The 26290-nt window shown below is 38.5% G+C and overlaps 1 protein-coding gene across 20 annotated transcripts in view; it reads left to right on the forward strand.

The window, feature by feature from the left end:
* Window positions 1-26290, forward strand: part of DST (dystonin) — a 432285-nt gene that overhangs the window by 359279 nt on the left and 46716 nt on the right. For 14 of the 20 annotated variants that reach the window (XM_070418341.1, XM_070418345.1, XM_070418343.1 and 11 more), the window contains 15 exons: window positions 147-317; window positions 2591-2757; window positions 3997-4156; window positions 4353-4679; window positions 5202-5286; window positions 6676-6917; window positions 7843-8049; window positions 15842-15961; window positions 16139-16246; window positions 17924-18142; window positions 19195-19398; window positions 20754-20985; window positions 21876-22102; window positions 23774-23896; window positions 24014-24115. In XM_070418341.1, the coding sequence (XP_070274442.1) occupies window positions 147-317; window positions 2591-2757; window positions 3997-4156; window positions 4353-4679; window positions 5202-5286; window positions 6676-6917; window positions 7843-8049; window positions 15842-15961; window positions 16139-16246; window positions 17924-18142; window positions 19195-19398; window positions 20754-20985; window positions 21876-22102; window positions 23774-23896; window positions 24014-24115 (2694 nt within the window). The remainder of the gene's footprint in view (window positions 1-146; window positions 318-2590; window positions 2758-3996; window positions 4157-4352; window positions 4680-5201; window positions 5287-6675; window positions 6918-7842; window positions 8050-15841; window positions 15962-16138; window positions 16247-17923; window positions 18143-19194; window positions 19399-20753; window positions 20986-21875; window positions 22103-23773; window positions 23897-24013; window positions 24116-26290) is intronic. The other 6 variants (XM_070418347.1, XM_070418349.1, XM_070418355.1 and 3 more) reach the window with 1 other exon arrangement.

Here is a 26290-nt window from a genome sequence, read left to right on the forward strand (position 1 = left end):
TGTCTATGCTTTGGGTAGATTTCATATGAAAAGGAAAAGAAAATTTGTGACCAAATAGGAAGATAAACATGAAAAGTGGTGGCCAGTAGGCAATTTCATTGTTTTATTAAGCTAGTAAATAAGTGGGACCAACTGGAACTTTGCAGGTGGCTCAGCGAGCAGCCCAGCTGCAGGAGGCCCTGCTGCACTGCGGGAGGTTCCAGGATGCCTTGGAGTCCCTGCTCAGCTGGATGGTGGACACTGAGGAGCTTGTGGCCAATCAGAAGCCACCATCGGCCGAGTTCAAAGTGGTGAAGGCCCAGATACAAGAGCAAAAGGTAAGTCAGTGATGCTTTTGTATTGTGTTTCCTGTGCCATATTAATAATGAGACTCTCTTTATTTATGTTAATAGGATATCTCAGTTAACTGGTTGTTGATGTTTTAGACATTATTTTGTTGTCCATTTAACAAATATTTATGGAATCATGTGCCTCGGATCAGGCATTGTTCTGGGTGCTGGAGATATATCACCAAATAAGAAAGATAAAATTTCCTCACTGAGTTTATGGTTTTGTGGGACAGGAGCAACAGGGAGAGAGAAACAATAAAGCGAATAAGTAAATTGTGATAAGTTAGCAAGTGATAAGTAAAGCAGGGATGAGAGATAAAAATTAGAAAGTGATAACAAGAATGAGGGACAGGAAATGCTAGAGTAAAGGGTGTATGTGTGTGTGTGAGTGTGTGTGTGTGTTTGTGTGCAGTTTTAAATAGAGAAGTCAAGGAAGAAGGGGACTTTGGACAGAAATATCACTGTTCCCTTATATATTAGGTTGATCATATGAGATTGCATTTAGTATAGATTAAATACTGAAGAAGCAAATATTTGATTCACATATGCTAAGGAATGTGCTGTTGTGTCTTTTGACACTCGGTAAGGACCAAGTTGGAAAGACACACTCATTAGAGGGGTCATGTCTACTTGGGACCTCACATACAGTTGTGCTCCCACTGGTGCTGGTCACTTAGGTCGCAGTTCTCAGTACTAACTTGTCAGCCATGACATGAAAGGACATGTGGGAGGGGCCTGGAACACAACACATTGGTGAGGTTTCTCCTGGATGAAACCTTAAGAAGAAGGGAATGGAATAAGAAGCTTCATTTAATTTTGATATTCAGAACTTTGAAGACTTTTGTATTGGGAAATTAACCTATTAGAAATAGACTTAGAGGTAAGAATTAAACATCACAGGAAACACATTGCATTTAGGCAATTTTTGAATAATATGTATAATATGTAGAAAAATAATATATAATATATGTAATATTCAAAATATATAATATATAAAATAACTGCTGCCATTCGCAGTTTAATTTAAATCTTTATAATTCTCCCAGAGTTGTTGAATTTATGCTTAGCCAACAAAACCTATTTGCTGATTTTGCTTTCTTAATTGCCAGAGGCTTTGCTATTAAAGTTGATCAAAAGTAATCCACTTAAGTAGTTTTCTTTACTGCCTAAAACACCTGGTGGACTTTGATTTTATAATGACTCTAACCTGTGTCAAGAGAGTTTGTTTCTTCTTTCTAAATGTGTGTCTCTACCTCCTACTTTGTTGGTCTTGATTACAAAATGAAAGAGAGTGAATGCACTTTTGGCTTGTTACTTCTGGGTACCCGTCCATGTCTTTACTCCTTAACTGTCTGTCAGGATCAGATTAAGGAAACAGTGAGCCGGTTGGTGTTTTATCCCCTGTGCCATCCTCATTGTTGTTAGTTAACATGGCGCCTGTGCGTAGATAGCCTTGCTCATGAAATGTTTGCTTGTTTAGGTAAGAGCAAGGGAGCCCTGAGCTCTGCCCACCTATATGAAACATTCCATTCCAGGCTTCTTGAAGTATTTACTTAGAATTGAACTGCATTTTTGTCTCCTGCTGCTAAATCCTGAAATATTAGTCTTATTTAGCCAGCTTTGGAGAGTTCTCATACATTCCACCCCCTATTCCTTTAGGGAGTGATATTTAAAAGCTCTTGTTTGGTTTTCATCCTCATGGAGGATTTTAGGAGCGAACCCCACCCAGTGAAAAGAGCCGAGAGCCTCTGCTTTTGCCTCACGAGCTTTGTGAACTTGGTCTGTGTCTCACCTTCTCTGCCTGTACTGCATTGTTTGACACCGGAAAAGGTTTTGAAAGCAGTAATGACTTGTAATAATCTGTTTTGTCTTCATGGGACAGATAATTGTTGAATGTATAGGACATTCCCATTTCATTACAATAATGGGAAATGGTCACCGTCAGAGCAGTGGAGTTATGCTAAGCAGCACCTTCTACCCCATTATTTTACATTAAAAATTATTAATGAGTGGCTTGGCGGCCTTATCAATATTAGTTTTATCCACCATGAAAAGCCCCTAACCCAGTGTCTGACACAATCACAATGAGTCATTAAGCAAAATGAGTTACTCTTAAAATCCTACTTTTCAGATCCTTTTGCATGTGAATTCATACAACATATATATTTTGGGCACATAACAAAAGTGCCTAGAATAGATTTTTTCTTTATGTTGATACAATTATTTCTTTGACTTTTTTATATTTATTGTTTTCTTTCAAGCTTCTCCAAAGATTGTTGGATGACCGCAAATCTACTGTAGAGGTAATCAAACGAGAAGGAGAAAAAATTGCTGCCACAGCAGAACCTGCAGATAAAGTAAAGATTTTGAAACAACTGAGTCTCTTGGATAGTAGATGGGAGGCATTGCTTAATAAAGCTGAAACAAGGTAACAAATACTACTTCCGATCTTTTTGGGAGAGAAGCAATGACTTTAATACAGATATTTATTTGGTAATACTTTTCTCACGTTTATCATGTGAACACAGATAGCAAGGGCTGTGTGTGGTACTTCTCTCCTCATTCCTTTAATGGTGTCTTATAATCACCAGACATATCCCAACTCTTGGTTTTAAGAAAAACATTTCTCTCAGGGGTGATTATTCATTTGTTTATTACATAGTTATTGCCTGCCTGCTATGTGTCAGGCGCAGAACTGGGCCTTGGGTTACAGGGATGAGCTGGACAGATCATCTGTGTCCTCAGATATGGTACAGTCTAGTAGGGTTTTATAGCACTGAAAAAGTAATGACAACTGTAATGCTTCAAAGCAAAAATACAGGGTGCCATGGGAGCATTTAATAGGAAGAACCTAGTTTTGGGGCAGGGAAGTGACAGCTAAGCTATCTTCCAAAGGAGGAGTAGGAGTTAGCTAGGAAACTAGACAGGTGAATGGCTCCACTTTGCACTCAACATTGCTGCATTTCATTTCTGCATTCTCTCCATTGGCCAGTTTTTGAGTAGTAGCTACATTGAAGTGTAGCCACATAGATTTTTTGGGGTTGAAAATCGATGAACCACTGGATAGAATATTTCCATACATTCCTACCTCCTTTGGAGCTAAAATGGTGAAAAGAAAAATTTGGCTGACTTTGGATAATGGAGTAGAATTAATTATAATTCTAGGACCATAGAATAAGGTGCTCCTGAAGAGGTTAAAGGTTTCATGTTGACCTATAAAACATGTCAGTAGATTATTCCTTCTCTGTAATGCCCCAGGACACTGTGCCCTGGCTCCCATGGGAGATACTCTCTACTTTTTTTCTACAAAAAATGTGTCCAATAAATATTATCTTATTATTATTATTATTATTGATGATACTGTTGTTATAACTTTACTATTGTTACTATTATTATAATAACTATTATTATTTTAAATATAACTGAGTTGCTAAAGACTTTCATAAGATTCAGGCACTTGAAGTTGGTCTATTGTTCAACTTTAGTTTTATTTAATAGAACTATTTTAACATGTTCTTTAAATGTGAGCGATATTAATTTTTAGCCCTAGAAATTTTCTACAAAAAAGTGTTTGGAACAGAATTCAGAAGCAAGAGAGTGAAGATTTTTGTTGAATATTTCACACAGTCTTCATCCCTAAAGGACCTTTATCTTGGCACATTTGTAGGAATCGTCAGTTGGAAGGTATCTCGGTGGTAGCACAACAATTTCATGAAACCTTAGAACCACTGAATGAGTGGCTTACAACCATAGAAAAGAGGCTGGCGAATTGTGAGCCCATAGGAACCCAAGCGTCTAAACTGGAGGAACAAATTGCACAGCACAAAGTAAGATACCCATCACACATTAGTAAGATTCCGTTCTCCATTCCCTTCTTGGTTTTATGACATAAATTTGAGTTATGTATTATTTTTTTTATGAGTAATTGTGAATTAAATCCATTTCAAATGTCAACTCTTCATTCTATTTATGTTTTTATTTTTATTTGTCCATTCTGTTTCTCTTTTTTAAAACTTCATTTAGGCCTTAGAAGATGACATCATCAATCACAATAAACATTTACACCAGGCTATTAGCATTGGCCAGTCCTTAAAGGTTTTGAGCTCCAGGGAGGATAAAGATATGGTGCAGAATAAATTAGACTCCTCTCAAGTGTGGTACATTGAGATTCAAGAGAAGAGTCACAGCAGGTCTGAGCTCCTCCAGCAGGCCTTGTGTAATGCTAAGATTTTTGGGGAAGATGAAGTGGAGCTGATGAATTGGCTGAATGAAGTACATGACAAACTGAGCAAGCTCTCAGTCCAGGATTACAGCACTGAGGGTCTGTGGGAGCAGCAGTCTGAACTTCGGGTATTTTGATTTATTTTATTTTATTTTATTTTTTTCATTTTGGTTGTCATTATTTTCTGAGTCTTCCTTATTTCTGTATTATTTTATGTTCGTTTTGATTTAGGTGTATCACTGTACTCAAGAAATACTTTGTGTATACAGATTATTTTTAGTGAACTAACCTTAAAAAAGAGATTGAATGCATCCCATAACCGATTTTTCACTTTTCATTTCTTATTTTATTGCCATATGCAAAGACCCATAATTAACTAGTGCTCCAATATCTCCACACAGCTCATTTCATAGGGCCCTAAGTATTTTCTGAAACAGAAAGTGCTGTCAGTTGTGGTAGATTAATCTGGGGCCTGGGCCACAGTGACAGAAAGAGGAGGGTAATCATGCGGACAATAATGAATATTTGAAAATGTGGGTGTTTACTCAAATATATCTCTATAAAACCTAATTAAAGTCCTGTAATATTAACTAATGCTAATGTGTATTTAATTTTTCTTTCCTCACATGAAAATGGTACCTGCCTTTTAGGTTCTGCAAGAGGACATACTACTCAGAAAACAAAATGTAGATCAGGCATTACTAAATGGTTTAGAACTACTTAAACAAACAACAGGTGAGATATCTTTTAAATTAAGCAATTACAGAGTCAACATTTAGCATTGCTTTCAAATTATTTTAGGAATGGGGGAAAACAAAAACTTTTTCATTTGTGGGACACTCCAAGCCTTCATTCTAGAGAATGCTTTGAAGACAGACCAAGTTGGGTGGGAATGTGATCTCACTTTTTTTCTCATGATCTCACTTGAGTTCTTAGTGGAAGTTGAGTGTATTACTCATGACACAAAGCATTGTGGCACAGGAGATGGTCAGAGAAGCTGACGCTGGCGTTACATTGGTTTTCCACTTGCAGAAGGCTGTTGTTCTAGATGAGCGCATAGACTGTAGACAATATTTTTTTTATATATTTTAAGACAGACTGCATTCAGTGATACATACTGTGGCTAAACCCAGGTGTCATATCTTCATGCTTGAACTTACTAAAGAAACAGATACAACCTAACTTGTTTTAGTAATTCCTTTGACTATCGGAAAGTTTCACTAGGCCTGTATCCAGTTCATGTGCATGATGGAGAAATTCATTATAGTATCTAGAGCCTTGAACTCCAAGTCTGAAGCCCAGGACACAATTTCTCTGTGTGTCTGAAAATGAGATAGAGGAATCATGCAGATTAGTATATTATTTTTAATATATGCACACATATATGCCAGGCACTGTTCTAAACACTTTGAAAATATATACTCATTGAATTTTTATCACAATCTTTATGAAGTAGGTTCTATTCTTATCCTCATGTAATGATAAGTGGCCAGCAAGGGGTTAAGTATCTTGTGAAAGGAAACACGCCCACAAATTCAATGTTTTCAGGCCATGAAGTCAGTATTTGAATCCAGACTGTTTTTAACTCCTCTGCTTGAGAGCTGGAAACACCATACAGAGAGATACAAAGGTGATTCTTTCCACATAACTGAAGGCACTGTGGTCCTTTCCAGTTTTCATATTTGCATTTCCAGAAATCCTGGGAAAGGTTAAAACCCAGAAAGGGGCCTTTCTTGAGTCAGAACTTGTTGTTTTCTGTGTTTTTAAAAATATTTGTTATTGATTTCAGAGAGGACAGGAGAGGGAGAGAGAGAAGCAGTCAATGATGAAAGAGAATCATTGATCAGCTGCCTCCTGCTCGCCCCACACTGGGGATGGAGCCTGCAACCCTGGCACGTGCCCCGATGTGGAATCGAACTGTGATCTCCTGGTTCATAGGTCGATGCTCAACCACAGAGCCATGCTGGCCGGGTGGGTCAGAACTTCTTTAGAAAAATGTTTTCTAAAGTTCCCCCCTCCCCCCCCGAAAATCTCATCAGTATATAGTAATAGCTGAAGAAACCCTTCCTTTTGCCCCCTCTCTTTTTTCCTTTCATGAGCTATAACATGCCTTTGAAATTTTAGGTGATGAAGTTTTAATAATTCAAGATAAATTGGAAGCCATTAAAGCCAGGTACAAAGACATTACTAAATTGAGCACGGATGTAGCCAAGACCCTGGAACAGGCCCTGCAGCTTGCAAGCCGGCTGCACTGCGCACACGAGGAGCTCTGCACCTGGCTGGACAGAGTGGAGGTGGAATTGCTTTCATATGAGACTCAGGCTCTGAAGGGAGAAGCTGCAAGCCGAGCGCAAGCGCGACAAAAAGTACGCTCTGATTTATGCACCTTGGACCCGTTGGTTATCTTGAGGGGGCGTCTTATTCACACAGGAATGAAGTGATATCTCTCTCGTGTCATTACTCGTATGCTGAAGGATGCCTTGGTGGGCGGGGACCCGACAGAAATTGGCAGCAGGTCAACTGTGTAAACTTTTAGGAACCCAGAGATGAAAACAGTGTATTATAATTTATTTTCAGAGTCTTACAGTTTATTACACAAGAGACAGGATGATGAAAACAGAAAAATAAAATCAAGGAAAAGGATCACCGTTTCCAGAGATGCACGTAATTTGGTTAGAATAACACTATTTTTATGAGACAGATGCATAACGTGAGGTGGCTTTTAAAATTATATTGCAAATGTGGTCTTCTGCCCTGCTAATCATCTTTTTTTCAGAGATATCAGCCTGCCTTTATCATCCCTGAAGTATGATCATATGTGGGGGAAAGGGAGTCGGTGAGGTCAGGCTTGCTGAGCCTATTATGATTCAGCTGGGATGATTTAAAGCCAGTGTGTCCTCATTTCGAGGGTCACTTGATTCTGGCTTGGACTTCCCTCTTTATTTTACTTCCATGGTACCTGATGACTTAGGGGTTACCAGACAGCAAAGAATAATACAAGATAACTTGCTTGGTTTTGTTTCCCAGCTTATAGACATTCAGATTAAATTTCAAGGGTGAAACCTTGCCATGTTGACAAATGAATTGTCCTTCAGAACTTTTCAGGAAACACTTTCCCTTTTGCTTGAAATAACAAAGGTTTCTAGAACTTAGCTGAAATCCAGGGCGCCAATGCATCGCATTCTTGGCCTGCAAAGCATGTTAGCCCCAAATACATTTAAAGGAGAAGCCTGTTCAGACATGTAAGCATTTACTTCACAGGTTTGTATGCTTTCTTAATTCTGTTTTCAGGAGCTGAAAAAGGAAGCTAAGAGCTGCAAAGCCTTATTGGATTCCCTTAATGAAGTGAGCAGTGCCTTACTGGAACTGGTGCCCTGGAGAGCGAGGGAGGGGCTTGAAAAGATGGTGGCGGAGGACAATGAGCGCTACCGATTAGTGAGCGACACCCTCACTCAGAAGGTGGAGGAGATCGATGCTGCCATTCTGAGATCACAGCAGGTAGGGCCAAGTGGTTTGTTGTCTAGGCAACACATTTTCCCCAGTTGTTCCAGAGCCTTTACCTGAACAAAGATTTCCGATAATAGTGTTTCATTCATTGGTTCTGCTTCAAAAGTGAAAGGAGGGATTTGAAAAGAATTTGGTTACTTTGACATCTGAGTGCAGGGACACGGCTAATCTGCACATGGTCAGCAGCCATCTGCCTCTGTTTCCCAGACGGATCCTCACCAAATCAGCCACTGGGTAGATCAGCCCTGCTTTCCAAAGAAAACTCTTTTTGTGCACATATATGCACGTGACGAAGGCTAATGTTATGCATTGGCTAAGTCTAATCTGTATGGGAGTAAATATTTTGAGTGATCATGTACTTCAGTTATTAACTGGTCATTTGCATGGAGCTATGGCAAAGAGAGGCTGTAGTCTTTCTAACAAGGACAGAGTTGTGCTGGTAGAGCTTTTTTCTGTAAAGGGGAACATGATAGTTTTCCATCTCTCTGTGACTCACATGGAGTTGAAGTTCCAGAGAGTTTTATAGGCACCCGACTATTAGCCACAGCTCCCTCAGAAAATTGTGGCCAACGAAGGGGGGGGGGGGGTCCTGGAAATAGAAGTTTATAATACGTGTTTTGATTAACTTTTATTGACATCTCTGGATATTTACATTAAGTCATCAGAGCCTTATTGCCAACTTTCTGGGATGGGGTGAGTGCAGTGACTGTAGAGCAGAGCGTGAGAAGGTGTCTGACTAAGCTTTCACTAGTACCAGCCAAGAGCAAGAAGCACAAATCAAGCAGACTGTGTGGGAGCATCCGAAATTAATTTTCTAAGGTTGCCGTCAAAGTGTGATTTATACGGTTCTGGGGCACATGCTTCACTGCTCATTTCAGTGCTGCGCTCGGGAGTCACAGAAGCAGACAAAGTACAATGGTAGCAGAAGGCCTGCCTAAGAAATGTTTGTGGGGGAGGGCATTCATGCCCGCGGAATGTACTTTCACGACTGTTTTCAAATCTTGGGGGAACTGTATGCCTATTATTATAAGAAAATAAGTGTGCTTGTTTGTGAAGTTTATTCAATTAGTTGAAAGTACCGAATTTTTTTTTTCACTGAAATTTATTCCAAAGTTTCAGAATTGGCTCTGCAGACTTCTCTATAAATAGCAAGACAAATATTCTGTTCTCTTGGGAGTAGTTAACTGTGGTTGGCTAGTTCACTGCAGCAAGATAGTACGAAGGGCAAGGTGACAGGCTGAGCTTGTGTTGGTTAGTGAGCTCAAATATGTGTCCAGTTCTATTCAAGGTTTCGCAAGTGGTTTCCAAAACACTTCTAGAACCCAAAATATATGTCCTTTAGGAAAATCACAATTATTTTTTTTTCTGATAAAAATAATTTCTTGTAGGAAATGTTAAGATTTTCTGAAAGAATACAGACAAACCTATGGAAGAAAGAATGTGTAAACAAAGTGGTCTCTATCCTCCCGGCCTACCTTCTGAGAGAGAGAGAGAGAGAGAGAGAGAATGTGGATAGTAAACGTATCTTAGTACCAGTAGGTCATACAGCTCATGTTCATGTCATTAATATCTTCTGGTTGTTCATCTGTATTTGTTCTGCATTTATGTGTGCATTCCTTTGAAATGCCTGCAAGTCTGTCTAATGGAATACCTCTAGTAATAAAAACACACACACACACAAAACAGTAAAATGAACTTAAGTCATCAAAAAAAGGAAAGGGAAGGAAGGAAGGAAGAAAGGAAGGAAGGAAGGAAGGAAGGAAGGAAGGAAGGAAGGAAGGAAGGAAGGAAGGAAGGAAGGAAGGAAGGAAGGACACGGTTTAGAGCTGGGAGGAAAATGTGCAGTGTGGTGAAGTGACCTGCCTGTGGTCCCACAGCTAGTATGTGGTGAAGCCACAACCAATTTCACCCAGACCTCATTTTACCACCCTGCAGTGCCTCCTTATAAATTACACAGGGAGGGGAAACCCTGGGGGTGGTCCTTTTTCCCCTCACCTCCTTCATTAATCTGAAGGAAGGTGCCGTTGCTATAGGGAAATGGAAGTATGTAGTGAGGCTGTTTCCAGTTTATAAGGACTGGGAGCCATGAGAATGCAACACCAAAGGATCGTGGAGACCACTCTCCAGGCAAGTTTAAGAAGAATTTGGAACCTGCCTTTCTGATTTGGCAGAGATTTTAGTTTCACACTCAAAAGAGTAGTTTCTACATTCATAATTTTCAGGTTTACAAAGGAGCTAATATGTCACTGAAATTATTTTACAACCTTTCCCACGTAAAGATGTTTTGAATTAGGACCAGAGTGCAGTTTGATACTGAGATATTTGTTTTCTGTTTACCCAGTGATAATACATCATGAAGTATAAAAGGAATGTGATGCGAAATAAAGAAAAATCTTCAGACCTGATATTAGCCACGCGTTCTATACTATATACTTTTTGTGGTATATACAGATCATCTACCATTCTGTCTCTTGTCCATGTAAAACATGGACATGATCTGACCACAGCCCATCTTTTTAGTCATGTCTTTAGACACATACACTTTGTGTTAATAACACTACTCCATCCCAGATCCCAACCGCCAAGATAACCACACCCACCAGTGACAGGGTGAGGATATGTGCCTTGAACATGACTTGGTAATTTTTAAATTTGTAGATTTCATGTTTTGTCTTGGAGTAACCTGGTTAAATTAAACTAAATTTTGAATACCTGTTTTCCAAGCAAATTGCTCTTTGGATGTTTTATCTTTTGCCACATTAAGGTTGTTTACATAACCGATCCAGATCCAGTACCTTAATAATGTTTCTGGAGGCCCGGTGCACGAAATTCGTGTGTGTGTGGGGGTGGTGGGGCCCTTAGCCCAGTTTGCACCTCTCCAAAACAGGACCCCTCGGGGGACGTCTGACTGCCGGTTTAGGCCCGATCCCACAATCCACGACCACTGGCTCCTAACTGCTCACCTGCCTGCCTGCCTGATCACCCCTAACTGCCCCCCATGATGACCTGGTCACCCCCAACTGCCCCCCCTGCCGGCCTGGTTGCCCCCAACTGCCCCCTCCCCTGCTGGTGCTGGTCTGGTCGCCCCTAACTCCCCACCCCCACCCTCAACCCCTGCTGGCTTGGTTGCCCCTCACTGCCCACCCCCCCCCCCCCCCCCGCCCGCCTGGTCACCCCTAACTGCCCCCCCTGCCGGCCTGGTCGCCCCACGCAGCCTGTTCAGTTGTCCGTTCAGTTGTTTCGGTTGCAACGGTCGCTTAGGCTTTTATATATATAGATACCCTGCTTTTTGGAATTCAACAAATGCATAGGGACTTTGTGAACTGTCAGGCCACTATCAGAGAGTATATTGGCTTCCAAATATTGACATGAAAGATATCCAGGAAAACATCAAAAGAAATTAAAGTTCGAAGACATAAGGGAAGGGAGCATATAGCATATCTTTTAGTTAGCATGTACTTTCTAACTGCCCTATATAAGTTTAGTTTTTAAAAAGCTCACACTGGCATGGATAGGTTTAAATGTTAATCTTATATCACAACCGCAGTTTTGAAAAGATGTGTCATTAAATTTTGAAATCATAGGGCCAAGAGCCTTATGTAAATTTGAGTGATTTTTTTATTTATTTGGGAAACAATTGAGCAGCCTCAATTATGTGCAAATGAGTGACGACTGTATACATTTAGTGCTACCAGTCAACTAGCCCCCAGATCTGACTACAGATTTGTAGGCATTGATATTCTGAAGAAAATACTTTTTTTAAAAAAGAATTGACTCATTTATTACTTTTAGGAAAAATTGGAGTGGACAAGGCAGCTTAGTAAACAGTGATGGTGAGCTTTATAAAATAAAAAAGAAAGAAAACAGAATAAGACACTTGCTTCCTAACATTGAATGCCGTTTTCTGAGTTAGAAACTACATATTTTTACATGTTAAACCTACACAAAGTAACACATCTTTGTTGCTTTCTTTATTGAATTGCAAATTGAACCAAACAGCCATGTGGAAATGGGAAAGGCACTTTTGCTTAAGAGATGTACAGACTTGTAGCCTGAATTCTGACCACAGCAATTGTTTAAACCTCAGAGAAGCTCATTGTTGTCCTTTACCTCTTATAAATGTACAATTGTCGAAAGTTGCTAAAACGTGTCCATCTCCTTGGGCGTTCTAATTGCCTGGTTTATTTTGGCAGACCATGTTACCCCGATATAAAGGCACATGTATTGGTGATTTGGGTGCAATTAAAATAAACGACTCATTGGAATCAGCCATGGAGAAAAATAACACCATAACACCTGTTTATTTCTTTTAAAGAACTTAGTTACTAGAAGGAAACCTCTCCCACGGAAGTGAGATTTGTTTAGACCCGCCAGGTGTTGGGGTGGGAAAATATGGGCTGTGTTATGAATAATGTGCAGCAAAGTGGAAGGAAGTGCTAATCAAAAGAAAGTGATAAGATCCTCACCAGGGAAAGGGAGGGAAAGGATGTCCTGGAGGTTAAGGTTCCTTATCACTCTCAAACCTCCATTGCCACTCAAGAGAAACTTTCTAGATAAGTCCGAAAGCTGTTTGTCAGAGATTGGACAAATGTTTAAATCGTAAGTTAAAACCTACCCCTTATTAACTGTTGTGGCATTTGAGCCATTTTTTGGTGCCATCGGATGAGTACTTTTAGCTCACGGAGCCCAAGAAAAAAAGGCAAAACTGGGCAACGAAGACTGCAGCCTCTAGGGTTCAGTCAGACCACGTTGGTTCAAAGCTCAGACCCAGCATTTCCTAGCTGGGAAATCTCTGGTAACTCAGTGAGTTACAGTTTTCTCGGCTGTAAATGGAGTTACTGGTAATACATTATATAGTTGTCAGGATTAAAAGAGAGAACACATGTTAAGCACTTAGTGTGTTCAGTAGAAGGTTGGCTGTTACCAGTTTAGAGAGTGTATTACAGGAATATTTAGAGATAGCCAAATAAAATGTCTTTTTTTAACTTGTAAAACATTCTGAAATTCTAGTTCATCTATAATAGTGATACCGTTGTAATTAACCTAGTTATTAATAACAGGAAAGGAGCTATAGTAGCCAAGGTGGATGACTAGACTCCACTGATGATGCGTACTATTAAAGTATTTCCCAGAATGCAGTTACGGATGCTAAGATTATCCACAATTCATTTGAAGTCACTTTTTACTACTTGTATGAGCCATGGGAAAATTTATTAAAATTTGTCTGGTAATCTTGCTCTCGTGTTGCTCACATGTAAAATAAGCAGTTTTTATGGTTCAATAGAAATACCCATGTTCAGCAGTCATTTAAAAGAGCCACAGAGCTAAATAAAATGCCTTGCTTAGCTGTAAATTGCTTAATGTAGACCCTGTGGCTATTCCATTTGTTGCTAAATAATAAATATTTGTCAATTTAATTTAAAAAAAAACATTCAAAGACAGAAGGGAAATTTCTGCTGCAAGGCTTGTTTTCTTTCAGCAGAGCAAATATTTGCCTGGGTTAAAGAAACAGTGCTTGAGTTTCAGCTTTCCATTTTGGCAACTTGGATGGTATCATCATACTGTTTTTCATTGGCTACTTTTTTTTAAAAGAGAGGGAGATGTGGTATTAAGCAAATATTAACACTAACAGCCTGAATTTCTTTATTAGGACTGTCATATAAATACTAAAAATTGCTTGAACACAAACAAGAGGGATGTTGTGTCGCTTTATTTTTTCAGGGACCAGCAGAAGAAAACAAATCATTACTGTTGAATTTTATTCGGATATCTTTTGCACTCAGGTAGAAGGCCTGGGCTGTTTATTTCAGTTCTGTGCTCTTTAAGTGAGTCATGTAATGAAGTTCCATTGTACAGTATATGGCTTTAAAGCTAATAATCCATGCATAGAAGACTCTTGCACTTGTTTTAAAATTTTTTTTTAATTTTTTTTGGATGACATTGATTAATAAAATTATATAGGTTGCAAGTGTCCAATTCTATAATACATCATCTGTATATTGTATTGTGTTCACCACCCAAAGTCAAGTCTCCTTCTATTACCATTTGTTCCCCTACCCCCCTTCCCTCTGGTAACCGCCATGCTGTTGTCTGTGTCTATGAGATTTTTGTTGTTGTTTTTTTGCTTAATCCCTTCACCTTTTTCACACAGCCCTCCCACCCCCCTTCCCTCTGACAGCTGTCAGTCTGTTCTCTGTATCTATGACTGTGTTATTAGTTTGTTATTTTGTCCATTAGATTCCACATAGAAGTGAAATCATACGGTATTTGTCTTTCTCTGACTGGCTTATTTCACTTAGCATAACACATCTGCTTTCTAACCACGTTAGCTAGTAATCCATGCACAGAGGACTCTTCCACGTGTTTTTAAAGGAGACTTCTTTTTCCACATCTGAAGCTGTTGATTAGTCAATGATTTTTTTTCTTTTTCACTCCATCCTCTCAGGAGTCTGCATAATGTTGCATAGACTCTTAAAAATGTGAATTCTTTTTCAGTCTAGTTTCTTATCCCCACCCTTCTCACTCCTCACCTAGTTTCCCCCTTCCCCCTTCTGGATTTCCAGGTTCTCTTAAAAAATTAGAAGGTCTGGCAGTACCGGACTTGAATACTCACAATGTCCATTCCCCGTTAAATCTTCCAGCTGAGGCTGTTGTTAGTTGCCATTTGTTGTTGGTGCTTGTGGTGTCACTTACTCACTTTACTTGTACATGATAAGTGCTTGGCCCTGGGGGGCATTGGGGCTTATCTGATGTAAGGTATTGAAAATGGTCACGCTCTCTGACTTGGTAGTCAACGTCTAGGAATCTACCCTAAGGAACTAATTAGAGATGCCAGTGGAGATTCATATACAAAGATATTCATTACAGGGTTGTTTATATAATCACACACAAAAATGCAGAGACCCTAAATGAAAATATCCAAGTATGCTAGAATACAATGGTGTTATTTAAAAATCACACATAAAAGAACATGCCATGGGAAATGTTCATAATAAATGAAAAAGCAGGATATGAAACTGTTTATACAGTATTATACAGACCTTTACAAACCTTCTCAACTCCTGGAAGAAAATTCACTAAAATACCAATGGTATTCCCTCTAGTTTTTAATTTTCTTCTGCATATTTTTCTGTATCGTATGAATTTCTACCATGAATTACTATTATGATCAGGAAAACAAAAATCTCTTGAAATATTTAAGAAAGCTCTTGAATATGTTTTCTGCTATTATTAAATGAGATGTAAAAATTGTACATGAGTCATTTGGAGACATACTCTATGTGTAGAAACACATTATACATACATTTATACACACATAGATAATAAAAAACGGGAACATTTCATTTTTTTTTTTTTGCTAGGAATCGTATACTTTGATAGCAGACTGCTACCTGCATATCATATGGTTTAAAGTGATGAGGAAATGATTGAAAGATGGTGTTCAGCTATTGACTTTTATAGCTGTCCAATTTGGATAGTGCTCCGAGGGAGAAAATGCTTGTGACTACCAGAGGGAAGGCAGCAGTGTTAGGTGTCCTAAAATCATGGATGCCGTGCTGTGGATTCAACATGCTTTAAGAGCTTGTGTTTAATTACTCTGTGAAAGTTGTTTTCCTTTCTTTGTAACTTCAGTCATTATCATGAATCATTTCAGGATGCAATGAAGAGATAAGCTCAGGTTTTTCCACTTGTGTAATAAGGATATTTAAAAGATATGTACATAGGTATTTTTCTGGCACCAGTTACAGGAACTTGCTGACCTAATTATTTATCTTTTGTTTAGTTTGACCAAGCAGCCGATGCCGAGATATCCTGGATTACTGAAACAGAAAAGAAATTGATGTCTCTGGGTGACATCAGGCTTGAGCAAGACCAGACGGCCACTCAGCTGCAGGTTCAAAAGGTGAAGGGCATTTCCAATTACATCTCCATTATCTGCTCAGCTAGAAAATGTGCTTGCATGCTTGACTTTGCTGAACTCCACTAGTGTGGCTTGATATTTTCAGCTACTTTGCCTAATTGTTTTCATTTTATTCTTACACTCTCTTTAAAAAAAAATCTGTGTTTTTGTAAATCACAGGCATTTACCATGGAAATTTTGAGACACAAGGATATTATTGATGAACTTGTTAAATCTGGACATAAAATCATGACCACGTGCAGTGAAGAAGAAAAGCAGTCAATGAAGGTATAATCTTGTCTCTGTGACTGGTAGTGACACTCTTGAATAAAGGCATCTGTTGAGCTTTCAGCCCTAGGAAAGCACTTTTCCTTTATCCACAGCTGCCGTTTAAACAGCTAAATCATTAGTTGCAAATAAGGCATTTTTCAAGCTTCAAGAATAACAGTGAAAGGAGTATTCCTTAAGGGAGTCACCCTGGGGCAATCTTTATAATATACAGAAAAGCTTTTCAAATTTGAGCCCTTGATTAACTGGTGTGCATTAAGGATTCAATTAATGTTAGCTGTATTATTGCCATTATTATTGTTATAAATTGTTATTATAAATGTCAACTGTTGTTTACATACTTCAGAAACATTTGGGCCTCTTGAGCTGGAAGAAAAACCAGAGTATGTGGTTCTCTCTAATGCTGAAATCCATGCTGTAGGAAGTTACTGTAAGCTGTATAGGGGGAAAAAAATGAGCTGAGTAATTCAGGAAGCATCCAGTTTATGTAGTTTTAAGGAGTCTTTAAATTGATGGAAACCCAGCCGCATTATTTCACATTCTGACATCTGAACAGCCTAAAGAAATTAACACTTCTAATAGGAAAATATTCCATGGCAAAAATTAAATTATATAAATGCCTATGCCTAAGATCACATTTTAAAGGGTATGCATTTCTTTTAAGATATAACATAGATAAGTAATACAGTGTACACTATATATTGATACTTTCTCTTTTATTTATCCTCCACAATGGCAATTTACTTGTTTATAATTTAATCTTTCCTTTATTATTTTTGTAAAGATTCTGACATGAATAGCATAGGTCATCATGAAATAATTTCTGTCATTCTGTGGTTCATTAGACCACTGTTCTGCTTTATCTTCTGCTATTAGTTTATGATGTGGATTTATACCATAACCTAAATCACTGTGACCACCCCATGAAATCAGTGGATAGCATAATGTTCTACATTTATTCTAATATATGTAATTAATTTTGCTGACTAGCAGTTCCTGCTATAATTTCATTAGTGAAAGGTAGTCCTTTTTTTTTTTTTGAGAAAGTAATGTAAATGTTGCTAGACTCAGGAGATGTTTTCTAACCTAGAAGACACTGAATTTTGCTCATTATGTTTAGAGAGGTCACTGTCTTACTTATAAAAATTTGAGGCCTTGCTTTTGTGTTTATTTATTTATATTTTGGAATTTTTCACTTAACATCTTTTTTGTGAAGTTATGTCATTAAATTCCATGATTTTAAATGAGTGTGTAGAATTCTATATGAATATATCATAATTTACCAGCCTGATCTCTAATCATTGTACTTTTAAGATGTTCCACATTTTTGCTATTGCTTACATATGCATATGTATAGGTGTTGTTTTTTTTTTTGTGTTAAAAACACTTCATATTAGCAGACACTGGAATATTATTCAGCCTTTAAAAAGAAGGAAATCCTGCCACATGCAGAAACATGGATATGAACCAAGAGGGCCTTTCTTTAATTTAAAATGAACTTTTTAATACATAGTAACAGTTAAAATATAAATAGCTTTCATTGATTTATTCCTTTAACATACATCATTGAGTGTCTCCTCGGCACCAGGAGTCTAGTAGTGGACCAAACGTTCTTGGGTACGTGTGCTACTTGGCCCACCTCACCAGTTACACGCATTTCATCATATTTATTTCTAGAAAAAACTGGACAAGATATTGAAGAACTATGACTCCATCTGCCAGATAAACTCAGAGAGATATCTACAGCTGGAACGGGCACAGTCCCTGGTTAACCAGTTCTGGGAAACATATGAAGAACTTTGGCCATGGCTGACAGAAACACAAAGAATCATCTCTCAGCTCCCTGCCCCTGCCCTTGAGTATGAAACTCTAAGACAACAACAGGAGGAACACCGGGTAAGCTCCATGTCAAAAGGAATGCTGTATTCCCTACTGAAAGAGTCATGATTTTTATGATGTTTTCCTAAATATAGTTAGACATCTTACATGAGTAGGGCATTTTAGCAATATTCTGTTCTGGTCTGCACAGTTCGCTTACCTCAGAGTTGCTTACCTGTTATCCAGTTTTGCAGTGAAAAGACTCATGTGGAAAGATCACATTGTGTATGTCATTAATTATATCACAGCTTTTATGGGATGGTATATAGCATTAATCATCTGGGTATAAAAGTAACTACAAATAGTTCATTCATATGTATATATTTATATGTCATATATCATATATGTACATAGACTAGATTAATACATATATGTGTAATATAATATACATTACATATTTTTTATATTGATTTACATATAATTACAATGCCTTGTGGGCTTACCTCACCTAATGTAGCCTTATGTATAGTTTTTTTCTTCTCTCAGCTTTGTGGCTACCTTCTGCTGAAGTTCTTTCTTTATCCTTCCTTCCTTTTCCTTCTTTCCTCCTTTCTTCCTTCCCTACCTTCTTCCTTCCCTCCTCCCTCCCTTTCTTCATTTCTTTCTTACTTCTTTTTTTGCTTCCCCCCTTCTTTATTTTATTTTAATTAATATTTGTATATATTATGATGGTGCATAAAGAGACACCAAGAGTTATGGCTTAGTCTCTGTGTGTTGGGGACATATAGTAAGTTCAGAATCTTTTTATGTTATATGACCCTTGGCTAATACTCTTGTCAAAATATATGATGGTATAAAATGCATAATGAACTAGAATACGTTCTTTCCCTCAACCAACATTTTGCATGTGTCCTTAAAGGGACTTTGACACGACCGGACTGTTGTTTAATCTTTGTGTCAGGGGCATCTCTTTCTGGCAAAGAGTTGTACAAGCCATCGTGTATTAAATGCCTTGTGAGGGGAGGGTGTTTGTTTGGAGTTTCCTGCCAGCTGGATGCATTGGGGTTGTAGACAGCTGTAATATGGAGGTGTGACCCTCAGATACTGAGAAGCTGTTTGGTTTGTTATAGCAACTGCGAGAGTTGATAGCCGAACACAAGCCTCATATAGATAAGATGAACAAAACTGGGCCACAGTTATTGGAACTGAGCCCAGAGGAGGGCTTTTCTATCCAAGAGAAGTATGTGGCAGCTGACAGCCTTTACAGTCAAATTAAAGAAGATGTCAAAAAGCGAGCTGTGGCCCTGGATGAAGCCATTTCTCAATCTACTCAGGTAATGATGTGCACCAGAAATACGATTGGGTTCTTTCAAACAACAGAGCATGGAAAGACATTTCCCGGCATCTCCTGATTAAATTTCAACTAATATCATTTCACTACATTATCTCTGAGTATTGATATCTTCACCTCTCAGAGGTGGTGTTTGCTTGAGTCTAGTCCTTATATTTCTTTGCCTGCTTGTAGATGTAATAAAAAATAATTTTCAATGACTTGAGAAATACAGTTGTCCACATTGCCCAAATATTTAAATGTGTCCATCCAGAATAGAATGTAGAAGGTGTTATTATCACTATGAATGAAGCACTCCCAAGGAGGCAATAAGAAAGAATTGAGCAAAAAAGAAAAATAAGAGAGAACTCGTGGACATGGACAACAGAGTGGAAGTGGAAGACAGCATAGAGGGGATAAATGGTAATAGAAAAAATGAAATAAAATAGAAAAAGAAATAAAGAGTGAATGATAGGCTGAATATGAAGGAGAAATATAAAGTTGGAAAATTGTATTTTCTGTTTTTGATTATATCTTTTTTTAAGAAGTTACATTCTAAATTACCTGCCATTTCTATTTTCAAGATTTGGTTTTTATTATTAGATATGCTGATATTTAGTGGTCCATCTTCTATAATGTCGAGTGAGTGATGATTCCTTTAATGTTGAGGATAGTGTAGAATCTATGAATGAACAAGTTTTTATAACTTTGCTTCACTGTCTATGGTAACTTCACAAACAAAAGTTTAAAATTCTTACATTAATCTGATTATGTCTTTGATCATGAATTAAATACAAATGTTCATTTCAGCATCAAACATTTTCCCATTCAGGAATCTTATAACTTAAACTCCTTTAACCAAAACTACCCATGAATTTCACATTTATTAATATAACTTTTCTAGGATGCCAAAAGAATCAGTAAAAGTAAATAAAAAAATCCATTTTGATAGACAAACACCCAGATTATTTAACTTACTTTAAAACATTAATTTGAATTAAGATAAAGTGAAGCAGTAGGTGAAATGCTGTCAGGTGTCGTCCCACTTACACATTAAAATATACCATTTCTTAATGAATCACTCAGTTACTTGCTAGAAGCAATCCAGTTTACATAAGTAGTGTGGTGCAGAGAAGGCCATGTCTGTCTGACTGTGAATTATGGTTTCAGGATGTCTTGATACACCAGCGGGATATAATTTTTTGGATGGATCTATCAACAAAAGGACTAAGATTTAGTTCTTGATTGTGACATTAAGTAGATGTGGTTTTGTATGTGTTTTGTTTTTATTTATTTAAATCTTCACATTGGGTATCACAGATCATTTTCCCATAAGTGATCCCTTTATGTTACCACCAGTTCCATGACAAGATAGACCAGATTCTTGAGAGCCTGGACCGCATCGTGGAGCGCTTGAGGCAGCCGCCCTCCATCTCTGCTGAGGTGGAGAAGATCAAGGAGCAGATCAGTGAAAACAAGAACGTGTCGGTGGACATGGAGAAGCTGCAGCCATTGTATGAGACTCTTAAACAGCGGGGAGAGGAAATGATTGCTCGATCTGGGGGCACTGATAAAGACATATCTGCCAGAGGTAATCATTTCAGGATAGGGGAACAATTGAACTTTACTCTCAAAACAATTCTAACTGTTCATGCTGTTTACCACAGTCCAATTGCATATCAGGGTGCCAGATTTTAGAAAAGGTATTACAGATACAACGTGTTTGGGGTTGAAGGGCTGTGTACATTAATCCCTTGTTAATGTCTTCCTGTGTTTGTAAAATAATCGGTTAAATACCAAGTGTGCCACTATACAAAAAGCACACATTCTCCTGACCTTTTAAGCCAGTTGGTGAAAGCATAATACCAGTAAGACTAAACCTAAGGATTGTTTTCCTCATTACTAACTACAATACCTTACCTATAATGGATATTCTATCGCACTTAGCCACAGAAATGGCAACCAACCATGACCGCAACCAGCCATTCTAAAAGATATGAGCTGGGCTCAAAAGAAAAACATCCACAGGTTAGTGGAAATTCATGTTAAGGGTACTCTAGAAGCAAGCCTGGAATACATATCCTACATTGTTATATTCCTGGGACTGAACAGACATCTGTACTCTTGATTTGGAGACCATAAAGAATATACTTAGGTAGTTATTTCCCTTTCCTTGGAATTAAGGAGACTTGATGAACTTGACACTAGATGGACGTAGGTCTCTTGTAAGCCCACTTGCCCTTGAGCATCCACTTTCAACAGGAAGAGCCTTCAGCCAGGAGGAGCTGGGTGTCCTCAGATCTCACATTTGTCTGGAATAGGCTGTTGTGCCCAATGGTACTCACAAGACTGGATCAACCAACATTTGGTCCAATTTTAGATACCATATTGGATCACCGTTTTAGTGTGAACTAAAATGTTCTGCTTTCTTGCTGAAATAGGGCTAACGTACTGCCATTTTGATACTGTTTCGCTCCATAGCTGTTCAGGATAAGCTTGACCAAATGGTTTTCATTTGGGAGAACATACACACGCTGGTGGAAGAAAGGGAAGCCAAACTACTGGATGTAATGGAATTAGCAGAAAAGTTCTGGTGTGATCACATGTCCTTGGTCGTGACCACAAAAGATACTCAGGATTTCATCCGGGATCTGGAGGATCCTGGAATTGATCCCTCTATAGTGAAACAGCAGCAAGAAGCAGCAGAGGTAAGCAGAGTATCCCATTTAAAGTGAAGAAATAAGTTGTAGTATGTTGTAAAGTGAATTCCTTTGGTAAATATTCAAAATTACTCTATTAAAATTTATATTTGGTTCTGAAAGCGGAATGCATGGTGATATAGTAGGAGATTAGCACACCCACAAATTTCACTTAAGACAGCGTATATTTTAAGATTTTTCTCCATCCCTACTGCTTCAGCCTTATTTCAGGGCCTCATCATCTCTCTCGTTTTCTGAAGTAATCCAAAGTGATACCCTTGCCTGCAGTCTCTTTCCTTGCCAGGCCTCTCACCCTGCTGCCAGTCATCTCTCTTGATCTTCTCTTATTGTGTTGTTACTTCAAACCCCTCAGAGGCAGCCACTGCCTACGTATGAAGTCCAGACTCCCTAGACAGGGTCTGGGCCTGAATATGCCAGCCAGCCCATGTGTATCCAAAGCCATTTTCTTCTGCTGCTCCTATTGTGGTGCACACAGGGGCTTTCCCCCAAACTGCTGTGCTCTTTCTGGCATCTGCATCTTTTGCACATTATATTTCCTCACCCTAGAACAGCCGTGGGCAAACTACCGCCCGCGCGCCGGATTCGGCCCGCTTGAAATGAATAAAACTAAAAAAAAAAAAAAGACCGTACCCTTTTATGTAATGATGTTTACTTTGAATTTATATTAGTTCACACAAACACTCCATCCATGCTTTTGTTCCGGCCCTCCGGTCCAGTTTAAGAACCCATTGTGGCCCTCGAGTCAAAAAGTTTGCCTACCCCTACCCTAGATTGTCCTCCCTATCTCTCTTGTGGCAAATCCCACTCAAACTTCAAGATGCAGTTGGATAGTTACCCTCCATGTAAAATCCTTTCTTGTTTCCTTAGCAGAGATAGTTGGTGTTCTCATATTTCCTCAGGCAGAGGACTCTATGTATATTATGACTTATCATTAATTATACCTTTGTCTGTCTTAATGAACTCAAGCCCCATGAGTGGAATAGTCATATACCTATTTTTCTTTGTATGCTCAACCCTATTTTAGGGCTTGTTTTATGCTTGGTAAAGGTTTCTTGAATTAATAAATACATTTAACCAAGAAGATAAAAGCAAAGGTAGAAGACTGAATTTCTGTTACAGGTTTTTGTTTGTTCGTTTGTTTTAATTTGTTTGTAGTTTACATGTACTAGGGTAAAAATATAAACCCAGAGCTAGATTACGCTAAATCTGCTAAGCAAATACATTATTTTCTGTGAGGTCTTTGAACTCATGTTTTACTTATGCCTATTTTAAATGTGTATTGTCAAACAAGTCAGTTTGAAAAACAAAATGTCTTTCTAAGTTTTATAAGTATTGTTGTGTTGGTGCTTTAAAAAATTGTTCTGGTATTTGTTACATAGAATTATTTCTTAAATATTGCCCTTTTAATAAACATTTGATATTTGTTACTCAAAGGATGCTTTTATTTCTTGAAAAATTTCTTCTGTTATCTTGCAGCCATTTGACCTGTTATCTTTCCTCATTGAAAAGATTTATTGCAGAGACTTAGAATACAGAAAGAAAATGAAAATTGATCATAATCCCACCTCCTAGAAATAACTACCATGAATGCTTGTGTACATCTTTTTAGTTTTAGTGTGGTTTTGCTTAAAATTCTACGGCTGCCATTTCTTATTCCAGGCCATCAGGGAAGAAATTGATGGGCTCCAGGAAGAGCTGGAGATAGTGATTAACCTGGGCTCCGAACTCATCACCGCATGTGGGGAACCCGATAAACCCATTGTCAAGAAGAGTATAGATGAGGTACATTTTCTACTCTTACCAGAAAGCTGTGTTTAAAGGTTTCATTCGCTAAAGCATATTGGATAGAAGTAGTTAAAAATGTATGACAATAAAGGTGTCCTAATGTTTATATTGTAGTTAAATTCAGCATGGGATTCTCTCAATAAAGCTTGGAAAGACCGGGTGGACAGACTGGAGGAGGCGATGCAGGCTGCCGTTCAGTACCAGGATGGACTGCAGGTACGGGGATTAGGGTGCACCTGCTGGGAGAGGGAGTCATGCTGACCGATGTCTCCACATCTACACGTTGGCACCACCGGGGACTGCAAGGGTGTGTGCAGTTTCCTCCTCTACTCCAATCCATGTTTTGCCTTCAGAAGGTATTTCTGGCACTTGCAATATATGTAGATTTATATACACACTTAAATACATTTTTAGACACACATTCAGTGGAAAGAAGTATTTTAATTTTTCAAGTGAAAGTAAATATTCCCTCACAGAGCATTATGCTAAGTGAAATAAGTCAGTCAGAGAAAGATAAATATCACATGCTCTCACTCATTTGTGGATTATAATGAACAACATAAACTGATGAACAAAAACAGATGTAGAAACAGAGAAGCATCGATCAGATGCTCAAACCTCAGAGGGAAGGTAGGGGAGGGTGGGGGTGAGGGGGAGAGATCAACCAAAGGACTTGGATGCATGCATATAAGCATAAGCGATGGATGTGGACAACAGGGGGTGAGGGTGAGGGCAGGATTGGGGGGATGAGAGGACATTGGGGGGATAAGGACACATTTGTAATACCTTAATCAATAAAGGGAAAATAAATTTTAAAAAATATTCCCTCATAGTCTTTTTCATAAATGGCTCAGCACCAGGCACTGACATGGACCTGCATCTGAGTTCTGTGCTACAGCTGAGTGGAGTAAGATGAATGCAGTAAACACCATCTAAAATATCACCAAATTTCACTAACGTCAGAAGTAAAGAAATTTGATTTGAGGCCAGTGTTCCCCATGAACAAAAATAGATTTCTATTTTATTATGTCATAATCTGTTGTGTAAAAAGGGTTTTCTCCTTTTAAAAGCTATTTTTCAACGTCCCTTCCAGGGTCTGATTTAGTTTATTAGCCATTTTTAATGTGTTTTTTAAAAAAAATATTAAAAATTATCTTGTCAATTGAGGCCAACCCAGGGCTGTTTCTTTCCCCACCTTCCTTAACTTCATTCCATTTTCTATTGTTAAGGCTGGCAAGAGTTGAATCTTTCTCCCTCCTACCGTATGGAAAAAGCCTTTCTAAGTATTTCCATAACACCAAGTGACTATTATTATTGAAGCTCAGATGGCAACATCTCTTCCTTTTTATTATGCCACTCCATTTCTATATTTATAAAAATAAATAGCATAAGCCAGGCTTTATGCCAGCTGAAAGGCGTGTTGACTTTGGAAATAGATGAAAAAATTCACTACACACAAAGACCTTGTTCTAACTTTCCCCCTCCATAGCCTTCCCTTTCTCAACCAGCGTGGTAATTCATTGGTTAGATATCCGTGACTAGTAACTAATCAGGCTCCTGCTCTCGGTCTGTGAGGCCAGGTCACGATTGTCACGTACTTTAGGAAGTCGTTGAGTTGTGCCCTTCTTCATTGCTAGCGATGTCACTGTCACCACTTGCAGCCATTTGACCTCAGGAGCCATGAACCATAGGAGGCCACAGGCTAGACACCATGATTCATACAGTCTCATTACCACTGCGGCGAACACAAGGCCCATTGTAGGTCAGCAGCATCACCTGTGGGAATGAAGGGCACCCTGACTTACTAACTAGCTATGGCTGGCTGGAGCTAGGGGTCAGAAGTGCCACAAGTTCCAGAGGTTTTGAGGTTGGTTGTAAAGTAAAATAAATTTTACTTCCCAAGTTGCTGCCTAAGTTCTTAGAGTTTATCAATGGTAACTTTAAAACAGATATTGCCCTGGTTGGTGTGGCTCAATGGGTGGGGTGTCATCCTGTGCACCGAAAGGCTGCCAGTTCAAATCCAGGTCAGGGCACATGCCTGGATTACGGGCTCAATATCTGGTAGGGGGCAAGCAGCGGGCAGCTGATCTTTGTTTCGCCCTCACATGGATGTTTCTCTCTCTCCCTCTTCCTTTCTCTTTCTCTAAAAAAAAATCAATAAAAAAATCTTAAAAAATAATACCAGATATTTCCCAAGGATTCCCCCCTACTGTATGGTCTGGCAACTTCATTAAAGTGCAAAATAATTTTGTGTAGTCAATACCTGAAAAAATCTGAGTTGAGTCTTTTTAGGATGTTTATATTACCTAAAAGTAACAAGAAAAATAGGAGATTTTGAAGTCTATGTTGCAATTCAGAATAATAGTCTCACTATTAATCATTATATCTGCA

Source organism: Myotis yumanensis, unplaced genomic scaffold (assembly GCF_028538775.1).
Source record: "Myotis yumanensis isolate MYYU_CA2020_CCGP unplaced genomic scaffold, mMyoYum1.0.hap1 SCAF_6, whole genome shotgun sequence".
NCBI lineage: Eukaryota > Metazoa > Chordata > Mammalia > Chiroptera > Vespertilionidae > Myotis > Myotis yumanensis.